The sequence below is a fragment of the Heloderma suspectum genome, chromosome 2, assembly GCF_057233095.1.
Source record: "Heloderma suspectum isolate Gila_16-S chromosome 2, 16-S_ref, whole genome shotgun sequence".
NCBI lineage: Eukaryota > Metazoa > Chordata > Lepidosauria > Squamata > Helodermatidae > Heloderma > Heloderma suspectum.
Window position 1 is genome coordinate 167,710,960 of NC_139459.1, and position 14,883 is coordinate 167,725,842.

The window sequence follows — 14,883 nt, forward strand, 5'->3', positions numbered from 1 at the left end:
CAAAATTTATACAGGAAAACACAGTTTGGGAGAAGCAGCCCATTGCATTCAGGGGAGAGAGGGATGGAGTGGCGCAGGATCCACAGTGCCCATACCACCTGCAGATCAACAGGAGGGAGCAGATTTGAGAGAACAGCTTGATAAAAAGCTGACCCACATATGGTAACACTGAAAGGATGCTGTCCCGAGACAAGAAGGGGGTTTGGAGGGCAAACTCCAAAAGGTCTGGAGTCCCAAGGGAATATGGCTAAGTTAGGTGGTAATGGAGCTTCCTCCTGTCCTCCACCTTTTGGGGAAGAAGAGATCTTATTATAAACAATGAACCAGAGTGGTATAGTGCATCAACCTTTGACCTCAAGTAGATCACTCTAGTGCCATCAGCACTATTTTCTTTTTCGTTATTAAGGAGGATTTTTCTGAGAAAGAGAGAAACAGCAGGAGAATATGGGGGGGGGGACAGTAAAACATTAAAAGTAAGTTCCTGATTACAGGTCGGGGTGAAACATTGGTTGAGTCTGGAACGTTAAAGACCACTGGTATAGTGAACATACTCTATTCAATAGTGTTGACATTCCACTGAAAAGAATTGGGTTTGAATCGTCAGCCCTAAAGCTCACTTTTTGACCTTGGGCCAGCCTCTCTCTCACAGTCTAACCAACCTCACAGGATTGCTGTGAGGATAAACTGGGATAACTGCCGTGTATGCTCTCCTGAGCTTCTGGGAGGAAGAGTGGGATATAAATATGATATATAGAGAGACAGATGGACAGACAGACATGTATTGCAAAGCTGAGAGTGAAATGGTATGACCTAAGATTCCAGATGTTTGGGTAGTAGTGACTGGGCCCATGCAGTGTTTATACCACAGCAGCTAAACTATTCCAGTGAGTCTCCTCAGCTAAACTGCCATCGTGCCACAGTCCTTAAAACAAGAGTAGAAGGAACTTGGCCTCCAATAGATTATTTCAGCCTCAGCTGTCCATAGCAAGATGGTTTGAGTGACGAAACAGGGAAAGGCCATAAAGCAGGGATAGCCTTAGCATGTGGCAATAGCAGGCAGCCATCTCAAGTGGCAGATGTTGGGCATCAGCAAGAGCAGCAAAAGCAAGCACAACAGATCTGCCCAGTGAGCCAAATCCATGGGGAAGGTCTCCTGTACAAGTCCCACTAAAATGATAGGGAAGTCTGCTCATTTTAGTGGGGCTAGAACAGGAGAATTCTTCTTGGTGAACTGTTATACAGGAATAGGGGTGTCATTTGGATTTCCTGCCTTAGGCATCAAAATATCTTCAGTCCTAAACTTCTCCCCTGTATTTGACAAGTCTTGAAAACTTCCTGTAGACTGCAGCTGCTCTTCTCCCCTGATTGGCCGCAGGATGGGGGATCATGAATCCTGCATTCCAGGATTCTACTTAAATCTCAGGTGGGGGAAGTAAGCCTTACTGAGGTTTTGTATCAGGTGATTTAAGGTCCAGAACTCTTAGGTTCTATACTGATATCTGGGAACGGAGACTCAGGAGAAAAGAATGTGCAGGAGCAGGAAATGAGGTTTGGCCATTCCATCAGCAGCACCATCTACAAGCTCATCAACAGAGTGACAAAGACCCTGCAAAGATACAGAGTGATGCTGGGGAACAAGGAAGGGAAATGGGATAACTGTCAAACTGTATGTTGCAATCACAGGCCACACACAGCCAAGAGGCACTACAGGCACAGATCCTGGTTTGAACCAGGCACATGCCTTTTTGCACTGGTTGTTTTGTAGCTGAAATGGAGGTCCTTTTATGATTTTTTATTTCTTCACTGAAACCCAAATGTGGAAGCAGAAAGTTGGCATGCACACAAAAGGGTGGCTCTTGCTATTTTTGTTAGCTTTTATTAAGTGTTTGAACTACCACATAATGTAGGGGACACCCTGAGCCTTACTGCATTAAAACCCCCAGAAGAACTGGTCAAGGGGTAATTTCTCAAAAAGAACTGAGCTCTTCCATAAGCCAGGCTACAGGCCAGGGCGTTGCTAGGCCCAGGTCCACAGGACACAAATCTGCATATGCTAATTCACATCAATACATGCAAGTAATTACCAGGATGTATTTACATTTCACAGGAGTCAAATCCAGTCAATTAATTTATTATCCAAATAATCTCATATAAAAATAATTCTTCAAGTAATTTGCACCCTGACCCAATCATCCCAAACCAATGGAAAAATCTTTTTTTTCTAAGCTTAGTTCCCATAGAGGGGAACGCATTTGAGGGGGGCGGTATTGCAGCATGTGGGAAGGGGGGAGTTACCCCTTCCCTCCCCAGTTGTAATCCTCTTGAAAATTGTCCCCCTGCATGGCAATTGAGCTGAGGAAAGAAAACCCATTCCATTGGCACCAATGGACACTCAGGACTCTGTGGAATAGATCTGGGGCACTGGGAAATAAATTCAGGGGCCCATGGGCACAGGCCTAGCAACACCCTTGCCACAGGCCACACAATGATCAGATGATCTGGCATCCATTCTTGTTCTGCCTCAAGCAAATTGGTAATGGTTAGATTTCCCGCCCCAGCCACCTTAATTTGGTGTCAAAATCAGCACCAGTTCCTAGGGATGGATTTGATCTTTTTTGAGAGCCTTGAACCCATCATGATTGAGACCCAAGAGGACTGCAGGTCTGACCGTTAGTGATTTGCCTGAGGCAGAACAGGAATTTACCCCAACTATCTCAGAAGCTGCTTGGTAGTATTAGGGGCTGTCCACTTTAATAGCATCCCCTGCCCCACTGGCTTGGTTTCACCAAAACTCCCTTTTCTCTGTTGTCATGCTCCTTTCTTCAGCTGCCACATGGAGACAGTGTGACAGAATAAGGGAAAATGGGAATACACATGGCCTACTGAGGGCCAAGTGTAGTCCAGTGGATAGCCTGGAGGGCTTGTATTAAAATCCCAGCTGAACTATGGACTCAGTTTATGGATTTGGGAAATTCTTTCTCTCTCAGCTTCAGGTGCCCCAATGGTCAACCAATATGGTGGTGCCCTTCTTCAGGGACTTGTGGTAAGTTAAACAAAGTGGTGTACATCTACCACCAACTACAACCCAACAATGTAACCCCCCAGCCCCGCCTTTCTCTCACACCTCCTGGAGAAATGCAGTCTAGTGAACACCTCTGCCCTACCACACCCAATAGTACACACCCACAAATTTCTGGCACACTGCCCTCTCACACAGACACACCGTTCCAGCTAAGCTCCTTACATAGCCCAAACAAACCACATGAATATGCACAATTCCACTGATAACCCTTAACGCCCACACAGTTCTGCCAAGGCACACATGCAGGGCATCGACAGCCACACAGCTTTTGTCCTAGACACAAACACCACTCTCATAGCGACCTCTACAAAAGCACAATGACATTCAACCCGCAAATACCTACAGTTTTGTCAGGTAAGTGGATACCTCTCAAAAACTACACAAACTGTAGTCTAACATTCAAAAGACACAAATCCCGCTGTCAGAGACACATAATATATATCCAAGACACAAATGTATCAGAGGCACTTTTCTGAAATTCATTTCCAATGATACAGAATAAGTTAATCAAGCTAGGGAAATAAAGGGCAAACATGTGCTCCAAAACTCTTTGGGACCTCTACAAGCACATCTGACACACAACCCTGAAAACCCACAACTCTTTGGGGTAGGCAGTGTCTGTAAAAGCTACATAACAGCAATGAAACAAACTGATATATCAGTGGGGCCGTTGATACAGAGTCCTAAGTTGGGCATACATGTACAGATGCTACCACATCTCAAACATACAATGCAATTCAATGGACCCATGCAAGCACAGTAAAACACAGCCCCAGAGCCCGTCTTCCAGAGGTAGGCATGGACTTCAGACAGCTAAACATGCACAGTTCCAGTGAGCTGCTCCAAGCAACACACATAAACAGCCAAGATACAGAGCAGCAGACACACGCTATGGGATCTCTCCTCGGATGCTTGCAAACCAGGAGAGTATCAGAGACAGAGGGGCTACCAAGGCTGCACATCTGTCTAGCCACAAGGAGAATGGGCAATTCAGAAGTGGCAGCAGCTCCAATGTGACATTGTAGGCAGCCAGGAAGGACATAGGCCTCCTCCAGTCTCTCTTGGCAAGCACAGAACCTCACGCTCCCAGGACCGGGCTGTTGCAAACAGCACTCCTAACTAGTCATGCCCATTTCTGACCTTGCCAGGATGCACGCTACACTGGGATCCTTGCACTGGCCAGGCATCTACTCTTAGCAACATTATGCATGCAGCAAACTTATGGCTCCCAGCTGCCCCTCAATTCCCCTTAACCTGTCTCACCAAGTCACCAGAGTTTCCAGTGAGGTGGGGGTGATCAGGCTTGCCCCTATCAAAAAGGTCTCTCACACACATACACACCCTCCCACAATTTTATCCCTCCACATACACCCACACCCCAGGTATATCCAGATTACCTGGTCCCACCAGCCAACCAGCCATGGTTTCGCACAGGTCTCACAGAAAAAATCCACTAAGGGCATCTTCCGTTCTCCGCCAGTGGGCGGCAGAAGCTCTCTGGGTTACCCACCAATGTGGTATTCCCTCTCTCCAGGCAGGAGGCTGATCTGTGGTGTCCCCTTTCCTTGGTGTTGGTAGGAAAGGAAGGGGTTAATATCTCAAAGACGTTCTTTCCATGAGCGGGTTTGGGCCTGGCATGGCTCTTGCTGGCCAACCCGCCCTGCACGAGGACCCTCACATCTCTGCTGCTCCCCTCCGGCACCCCCACAAGGGGGCCGTGGATCGAGGAGATGTGCAAGATAGGCCGAAGCCTGAGAAAGCCCCACGTCTCTGGCTGTACTGCAGATGAGGAGGGAAATACCCACAGTGCAATGCTGCTCCAGCTATGAGCAAAACACAACCCCCCCCCCAACTCCGTGGATGTGCCTCCCCCTCTTTCTCCGGTCACATCTTCAGTGCACAAGAGGGAGAGAAGAAAAAGTCCGGCAGCCGAGGAAGAAGAGGAGGAGGAGAAAAGCTGAAGACAGCAGCCGGCAAAGTCACTGCACAGAGGAATGATTTCGTCCAGGTGGAGCAAGCGGGAGATTCCCAGCCATTTCTGGGTACCACATGGCAGTCATCCAGCTAACAAGGCAGAAGCTGCATTGCTAAGAGGCACGTCCTCATCATCTCCCGGGTGTGTGTTGGAGGGCAGCAGTCACCACGGAGACGGTACCTCCTAGTATGGCCTCAGCTACAGCTGCATCCCCGGCTTGGCGTTTGTATCTGTCTGTGTGTGTGTGTGTGCGCGCGCGTTTCTCTCACTGCAGCACTGGGTGGATGGGATATGATGTCAGGTGGCAATGAGAGAGAGAGAGAGAGAGAGAGAGAGGGAGAGGGAGTGGAAGTAAAGGGAGGGCAGAGGAGAGGCGGGAGAGAGGAGGTGGTTAAAGGAGCCCATAAGAAAGAGCTGGCCAAACAAATTAGGTGAACAGCAGGGAGAAGGGAGAACACGGAGGAAGAGGGCTGCCCTGCAAGGGTCCAAATTAATCCAAGTTCCGAAGCTCAGAGCCTCGGAGGAAAAACTATCTGAGGCTCCAGCCTCCCCATCTGCAACAGCCCACAGAACACATGGTGAGGCTACAGAACACTCCACAGATGGTGACCGGGTAACCTAGCTCAGCTTTGCACAGTGAAGGAAACGGATGAAAACGAGGCATAAAGGAACACATTTAGAGTCTTAGTGAGCTGCCTCCCAAAAAGTCACTGCCTTCCATCCAGCTACTAGCTCCAGCTCCCAGAAAAGAAGCCAGATGCTCTTAATTCAGAATAGGGTGGAAACCAAGACTCCGTGTCTCTCCCCAGCTCTCTGATGGGAGTGAGAACAATATGTCTTTGAGCAGGGGGTAAGGGCCAAAGGCCAGTGATCCACCATTCTGCTTATTGATTCTGATCAGTAGCCACCTTCTGATAAGATTATGCCAGAGAGGTGGGGGAGAGGAAGAGGTGGCAGCAGGAAGAAGCTAAAAGTCACCAGTCCAGTTTGTAGTTGTGAGAATGTAGCAGTTACAGCAGTTGCAGCAATGGCCTACTGTGCGTGTGTGTTGTATTCACACGATCATGCTGCCATCAAAATCTAGACACACTCTGTTATGTGTGTCAAAATCTCTATGTCACCGCAACCTGGCTTCTAGTCTTTAATAGCTGTTAGCTTGATTTTGCTTCTAAAGAAATATCTGACACTGAATTTTTGTGATTGGGGAGAAGAGATTGCCTTTTATAAGAAATAAGTACAACCTATTGCATTACGCATTGTTCTTCCTTTGCAAACACTTAATAAAAAAGTTGGGTTGGTATGGTAGTGAGAATTTTTATCCCAGGGAATGCTTGAAAGACCAGTACTTGATGGAGGGAGTATTTACAAAGGGTTCGTGGTCCCAGCAGTGTATGTGTCCTCCATCGCACACATACACCAACAAATCCCCTCCCCCCAAATACCAGTGGTGTGGGAGTATTGGTTTCTCAATGCACACATCTGAGATATGCTGAGAGCAAAGGAACTTGGGCATCAAAGCTCTGCTGCCCACAACCCTGGCATATCTTGCCCTCGAGGGTCCATGTTCCAGACGTGGCAACATGAACTGCCACAGGCCACAGAGGTAAGACAAGAGGCCCTTCAAAGGGACAGTGGGCTCTGCCATCTCACCGCTCAAGTGGGACAAACTGAACACCTGCCTGGAACACCCATCCCAGCCTATGCAGATCCACTGCTACTGTGCCTTTGCACAACGAATATGTAACACGATTGCGCACACCCATCGACAGAAGGTGGGCACAAGACACACCTCCTGCCCAGAGCTTGTCAGGAGATCAGAATCTGGGCTCCCTGCCCCATTTGTAGAAGAGGCTGGAAAACACAGCACCCCCTTGTCTCCTGGCATTTCCCCCCACTTTACCAGCTTTCTCACATGCTGTCCTTGGGGGAAAAACAGCCTCTTTTCATACAGCATCCAGAGCTTAAGGTGAGCAGTGTGATCTACTTCAGCATAAACACACAAACTAGAATAAATGTTGGTTCTCTCAAACACAGGCAGGAATCTCTGTGTGAGGAGGCAGGAAGCTAAGCCTACTTAGGTTTAACTCCTTAAGTATGGCCAGCCCCCAAACATTCTGCTGCCCCAAGCAATTGCACCATATGACCTGGGAGGGTTCACCCTAGAGTCCATTGCAATTGCACAAAGGATGCTGGGAAGTAACTCTCAGAGCAGGAAGCTGTGAACTGGCACATTCTGTGACACTGCAAGGAATCCTGGGGCACACAGCTTGGTCTGCAGCTGGCCAGTTGGGCTGCTAGTGCCATTGGGCGGCCCTCCAGAATGGACCGTTTCTTCTTAAGCTACTCTTAGCTATAGGGAGACATATTCTTCAAGAGCTGTGTTCCCAAAGTCAGGAAGGGCAGAGGGCATGAAATGCCCTATTTCAGAGGGAGGGGGCAAGAGAATCACTAATGCAGGAGATCATCAGAGAGGAAACCATTGCTGAAACAAGGGTGATTAGGGGAAGGCTGATTTATTTATTTTTTTAAACCAGAAGCAGCCCAACCATGCAGCAAGTCGAGGTCACCATCACAGGAAGTAGTCTTGGGTATCATTAAGGGTGGCAGAAAAAAGGGAGACAGAAATAGCTTCCACTGGGAAGATGCATCGAAATGAGTAAGAATGAATGCAAGGAACAGTGCCTGGGCAAAAGTACCACTTGAAATGGCAGGCTGGGGTGATTCCTTGTAAGATATAATAATAGAGTCTAAACCCGCATAGGATTGCGCCCTCAATTGATTAATCATTTAGAGAGTGTTCAAAGCACTTCCTAACATATTCCCCCAGCTATCCTCACCACAATCTTGTAAGTTAGCTCAATATTATTATCTTTGCACCCCATGTTTCCTTAGCTCTCCTTTAAGTGAGAGTCACCCATCCCCTGCCACAAGACACTCTACAATGGATTCTCACCTAGTACTCTGCAACCGTCTTTAAAACTACAACTGGCCCTTTCAGCAAAGAGGCAAGAAGAACCATGCCATGTTTGGAGCACAAAGAACTATGCCAGAGACAGAGACTGTTTGCATGTTAAGTATTGTTAACAAATAATTTTCTCCCTCCCCATCCATGGTAACAGCATTATAATTTATCATATGTAAGTTGCCTATTCTAATATATTCAACTGAAATTTATTACAGTGCACTTTAAGAGTGTGTTTCTAAAAGGTCTGGAGGGGCCTTTCTTGGATAAGGTCTTGTTGTTAATCTGTCAGTAAGGATTGTGACCTCCAGCAGCTGGATCAACAGTGGTTGCCAATTTCACCCAAGAGTTTTACCGTTTCTCCCTCCAAAATTCAATCCCAAAATGTACAGGACTTATCACTGGATGAATGTAAATCCTGGTCCCAGGGCAGATCCTAATGTGTTGTAGGAGACAACAGCAAAGGGAAATGCACTATCACCGTTATACCTACAGAGATGGATGGATGCAACAGCAGGTGGGAAGGGAGAGGAAATGGTGCACCATCATCATCCCCTTTATTTCCTATGTTCAGGCTGAGAGTGCAGTTGCAAAAGGGCACCACCCATGCACAAAACAGTCACCCATGCAACCATCTATCCGAGAGTCCTGCAAGACCTGGTGCCAGCACCAGGGTCAAGGGTAGGCATGGTTGGGCACCTGCCAAGGGCTCATTCCCCAGCAGGGGCCCACTGACAAGAGCCCTCTGGACTTGCTCCTCCTCTTCACCATGGCAACCTGCTTGTTCACCTGCCTTTCACTCAGGCCTGACAGTGGTGGCGGCGAGAAGGAGGAGCAGGAGATGCCCCGGCCTGCTTGCTCCCTGGCTCTCTGCCTGTCAAGCATGCAAGGGGTAGCAATGCTGACATGCAAGGGGCAGCGATGCTGAGACAGAGGAGGAGGAGCAAGAGCAGCTGGCGACAATGGCGGTGAGCAGGCCGACTCACTGAGGAAGGCGCCTATTGAGGGTGTCTTGTCCAAGGTCCCTAAAAACCTGGCGCTTGCACTGCTGGCCCCTTTTGGCTCATTCCCACCTGACCTGGGAGGGTGGGGCTCTGACTCTGGCCTTACGTATGCCGAATTTGGCATGGGATTGCAGCTTTAGGGCACAGTCCTATGCAGGTTTAGACTGAAGAAAGTCCTACAATTCCCAGCATTCCCCAGCCAGCATGCTGGGTGCATGCGAAGCGCCCTCAATTGATTAATCATTTAATAATTCATTGAGTCTGCAAATGTATCTGCAAAGGTTGCTTCTGCTGAGCAAGGCGCTTAGAGATCATCAAGCTAGCGTCTTGTTTAGGGGCTGTTGCTGGGGGAAACATTTAGTTTTAGATAAGCTGCCAAGAGTGTTGCACTACAGGGTGCTCCTGCTGGAGCAACATAATTTGCGTCAGCAGGCATGTCGAATAGGGTAGTGCCCTTAGTATGAATTACTAGTATATTGTTTAATCTTGATATATATTTTTTAACATGAGATGTTTCTTTTATAGTTTCGTTTAGCCTATTAATATTTGCATGACTACTTAAATTTTTGTTATGTCTTGTTATGTAACTGTTGGTGAACTACCTTGAGATGTTGCGATATTATGGAAATCCTTCTGATGTTGCTGTGAGCTGCTCTGAGCATGGTTTACTGCAGAAAAGTGGCATATAAACAAACTGATGCTGCACAAGAGGAAGGAATCAGCAGGCCTGAGGGAGACCCAAGGTTTGCAGAACCTCCCCAGCCTAAGGAAGCAATGGGGGAACATGGGACTCTCCAGATGTTGTTGGACCGCAACTCCCACCATCCCTTACTATTGGCTATGCTGGCAGGGCTGATGGGAGTTGCAGTCCGACAGCATCTGGAGAGTCCCATGTTCCCCATCTCTCCCTGAGGGGTGAAAAAACCAAAGCATCCCAATGAGTCTGAGCATGTTCAACGGCCATAGAATGCTGATGGTTGAGTGTCAGGGGTGGAAACAGAAAACACAGGAGGAGAGGAATGGCATGGCATGAAACCTGAACAGCAGTACTTCACACTGCAACATTTTGTTGCAGATCCCACTTGTTCCCTTTATTTCAAATGTTCAGGTGAGTGCTCCTCTTATGTAGCCAAAACACACCACCCATGCACAAGAAGGAGGTATCGGCAGACTTGGGGGAACCTCTGTTTCTGCGGAAGTACAAAAAAACCTTTAGGAAAAAATGGGAGTGAGCATGCTCAGTGGGAGGGGGAATAAAATGAAGCCCCGCGGAGGAGAGCATTGCTACTGGAACAGTGAAGAGAAGCACTGCACACTGCAACATTTTGGTGAAGGTCCCTCTTGTAATATAGAATACAGAAGAAAGACTAATAGAGAAGAGATGAATATGGGGTGAACACGTTCAAAGTCGGTAAGGCTTTTCAGACATGATGGCAGACGGACACTGGCACCATCCTGGAAACCAGGGTGGGGCTCCTGAATGTGCCAAACATCAAGTCCTACCTTGTTGGATGCCATCTCGCTGACAGAGCGGTAGGTCTGAATGGTCTCCAGCTGGTCAAGGCACCAATCTAGCTCCTCCAAGGTCTCTCTGGCCAGCTGCTGGTAGGTCTCTTCTGCAGGAGTAGTGGGGGAAGAAACCAAGACATTAGCATGAAGTGATCTTCTGAGCATCCTGTAAAGAATGAAGACACTCCCTCTCAACCAGCTGAGTTCAACTTGCCTTGCCTTTGGCATGCAGCTTAGGAACCACCTCGCTAAAGGGATATGGAGGTCAGCTTCATTGTGATGAAGCACATCCAGAGCAGGCAGTGGTGCCCCCAGGGGGGCTTTTTAGAGGAGGAGGTGCAAAATAGTTTCAAATCAGGCCTGCAAACGCTGTGGGACACCAGTCAAGACCAAGGGCCTGATAGGTCTTCTGCTTTTGCTGCCTGCTTTGATACAGGGGTGGTGGAGCACCTGGCAGGCCACAATACATAGCTGGGGGCTGCGTTCGGTCAGTGGTAAGTTGCGCAGGCTTGGTGTAAGGGTAAAGGAACACTTGGAGCCGGGAGAGTAGCACTGCACCCAAGACTCACATCCCCGCACAGCATTCTCGCCATTGTTCCCCTCTAAAGTCTTTCCAGCATGACCTGCTCCAACAAATTAAATTGGTACAAAGGTTGTGGGAACAACCATCTCCACCAGGCTGGTGAAAACCATTAATACTATTTTTCAGTTGCACTTATCCCCAGCTTTTAAAGGCTACATTTCCTTATCACGCCTCTTCAACAACCTTATAAAATCCAACAACTCTATTATTTCCCTTAAGGAGACAAGAAATTGTTAGCCATTTTGGACAAGACAACAAGCAGGGGACAAGAAGTGCCACTGTCTTGCACATCCTGCTCCTTCACATATTTGCATCAAGTCTGCTAAGAAGAGCATTTGCATTTTACCCACTGTGCAACTTGTCCCCCAGAGTGAGAGCTTGCACGGCTTCCTGTAGGGTGGAGATGTGAAAAATTCCCCGCTGGTTGTGGATGGATAAACACTGTACAAAGAATAGAAACTCCAAGAAAAACTGTGCTTGCCATTTCACCCACACCATTATGTCCAAAAGAGGTCTGAAGTTTAGAGGATGTAACAGTCGCATACAAGACCCACCTACAACTCTATGGCCTGGTTTGCACATAATGGCTACCCAGGGTATGGGTCGAATATGGGTTAAGTATGGGTTGTCATTGAATCATGGGTTGTCGTGTGAACCTTGCACTATGGTTTAACTATGAGTTGTTAACTACAAGCAACCCAGGAAGAGAACAAATGATTTGTTGTTGGGTTGTGAACTCTGGGTTGTTCACGGTTAACAACCCATAGTTAAACCATACTGCAGGGTTTGCATGTAATGACAATCCACGATTCAACATCAACCCACAATTCTACGACAACCCATATTCAACCCATACTCAACCAGTACTCTGGGTTGTCATTATCTGAGAACCAGGTCTATGACTGAGCTGATTACTCTAGGATCCAGGGCTGCTGGACCACAGATGGGAAACACATGGATGTACCCCATAGTGCTGCATGGCAGGAATGGAAAGTGGGGTATATGATCATGAGCAGAAAATGCTTTGCTGTAGTGCAGATCAGTGCAGTTCAAGAGGTTGGGCGGGTTCTCACATCATGATAAGCCACCCTGAAAATAGGCTACTAGTGAAATACGTCTGCATGTTTGCTGTTCTCTGGGGTGTGGGCACTGCATTTTGGGAGATGCATAGATCTCCTTGGCACTCAAGAGTATTTTCCACAGGAAATACTAGTAAAATAAGTCTGCCATCACAAAGTTTGAATTGGCTTTTTGTTAAATCCTCAGCTGCTGGAATCATGGGAAGATACATGTATTCCAGTTGCACCTGTTTGTACCTACATACGAACATATGAATCTGCTCACACATACAATTAAGCTGTGACTTCAACTCTAACTGCAGTTTATAGCCTGTGCCGTAGTTGAAAGGGCTGCTTTGATTGGGTGCAGGACCAGCTACGTTGATGGGATTGTGCAGCGAGGCTTGGAATATGCTTATCCATAATCACACCATAATCTGCAAATAGTGGCAACTGGTGAGATTCTGAGTTTTGTTTTGAGTTGCAAACTTTGATCATGGCCGTCGAGTTGCCTGAAAATAGAAGAATATTTTCAGGCTAACGTTTCCTAGGTCAGCCTGTATTCTCCTCAAGTACAAAACAGTGCAAGCTGCTACCCCTCCAGCCCTTGTACCTGATGCAACATGCACAATCACTTTGTGTGGCTGACCTTTTTTTTATTTCCTTTCAAGAATTGTTTTGTACTTGAGGAGAATTCAGGCTGACCTAAGAAATGTTAGTGTGGAAATTCCAAAGGATTCTCCACTGCCACTAATTAATATGGGTCTCACCCTGTCTGGAAATTCTCCTGCACAAGTGCCACTGAATTTGCACTACTTTTGTGCATTTAAATACCAGTTGTACATAAGAGCTTCCTGGAGCTCCATGGCTCCCACCTGCCTGAAATGGCCACCTCATCTTGCCTCTACTGCAAAGGGTGCCTCCAATCCCTTCTGCTTTTCCCCAGAGGAGGATGCTGAGGGTAGCAGATGACTCATCCAAAGAAAGCACCCTTTATGGAGTATGGGACCTTGAGGGACCGTGTATGTGCAGATGTCAGAGAAATGTGCAATGGATTCAAATGAGTTCGGATTTCTATGAAACTGACCTGCAGACTCCATAGTGGAGTGGCTTTTTCCAAGTCATGCAGATTCCATGGACCTGCGGACCATGTTTTCACTTTTGGGGGTGGGAGATTTCTGCTAATACGCATTAGTGCTAATGCGAACTAGTGCAAGTAGAACGAAATTCTGGTTAAAAAAACTGATTCCGCTAATGAGCAGATGGCGGAGTGAAAGATGCCCGACAGTCCGCGAAACACAGGCAGAATGGATTTAACAAAATCCGTATATCCCTAAGAGAATGTGTGTATATCGGTATGTGTACACACACACGCATGACCTCGAAGAGAGGGCAGAAGCTCATTGAAATTTTCCTTGATCCTGAGATGTAATGCCAGGCCTGTGAGGTTGACTTTGTATGTTCCCTTGTTTGCCCTCCAGAACCAGACCCCTCTTGATATTAAACACCAAGCTTCCATTACCTGAGAGCGTGGCTTTGCAAACAGTTGGCTGGCTGCCCATGGGTGACCTCCTAATTGGGGAGAAGAAAGGTACAAGATCAAAATCAGACATTTCTCTTGCCACACATGGCATAACAGGCCTGCAGCTTTTCCCCATCCCACCCCCCTGCTCACAATGAGACAACACATATGGAGGTTTGCAGGTAGCAACTACCCTTGGGGACATATTCTCAAGCCCCAAATCCAGCCTACTCCTAACCATTCCTACAGGGTGAGATGGAAACGTGAGGGATTTTAAGCGGGCAATGAGAAGAGAGGACCAAATCGCATCTCCTGCCTCTTACCAGCCATTGTGGAGAGTTAGAATGGCCTTGAACAAGTAGATAAAAAGAAGAGGTTGCCGAGAAGAGGTTGGTGGGGGCAGTGTAGATATGAAGGCCTTATAACCCCCTGGACAAGGAGTGGCAGGGCATATCTAGTCTAAAAATTATACAGAGTAACTTCGAACTGGTTCAATTGCCATGGAATTGTATTCCTATGAGGGACTAGCGCAGGGATGGGGGACCCTTGGCTCCTCAGATGTTACTGGAACTACAACTTCTATCAACCCTGACCACTGGCCATGCTGGCTGGAGCTGCTGGGAGTTGGAGTACAACATCTGGAGGTTCCCCCTCCCTAGGCGAGAGCCCTCTAACATCATAGCACCGCAAATGTTTGAAAGAGGCCGATTCCCATTCTTCTCTTTCCCCCTAAGACTTAGGACTCTGCCTCTGGTATTAACTAGATCAGCACTGCAGTTCTAGGGGAGGGGGGTGGCAGTGAAGGGGACTGAGGGGGAAGAAAAACAAGCATAATCAGAAGCACAGTTGAAATTGTAGGGTTCTCTTCCCCATGCACTTGTGCCCAGGCTCCAGCTGGTAAGGAATACAAGGTTGGCAATGACATTAACCGGAGTGGGGCACCTAGCAGGTGAAATGAGCTGTTACTCCCCCCCCCCATGATATAAAGCAGGGGGTGGGGAACCTTTGGCTCTCCATATGTTGCTGGACTACAACTCCCATCACCTCCGATCACTAGCCATGCTGGCTGGGGCTGATGGGAGTTGCAGTCCAACACATCTGGAGGGCACCTATTTGGGGAAGGCTGGTCTAGGGGCACACAACTTGTCTGCTGCAGGGAACACCACGCCCAGAGCACTGGGATTCCCT

General features: G+C 47.8%; 1 protein-coding gene across 1 annotated transcript in view; it reads right to left on the minus strand.

The window, feature by feature from the left end:
- Window positions 1–14,883, minus strand: part of PDE4A (phosphodiesterase 4A) — a 121,237-nt gene that overhangs the window by 40,805 nt on the left and 65,549 nt on the right. Inside the window, 2 exon segments of the mRNA XM_084835863.1 lie at window positions 10,527–10,639; window positions 13,696–13,745. Coding sequence (XP_084691989.1) covers window positions 10,527–10,639; window positions 13,696–13,745 — 163 coding nt within the window.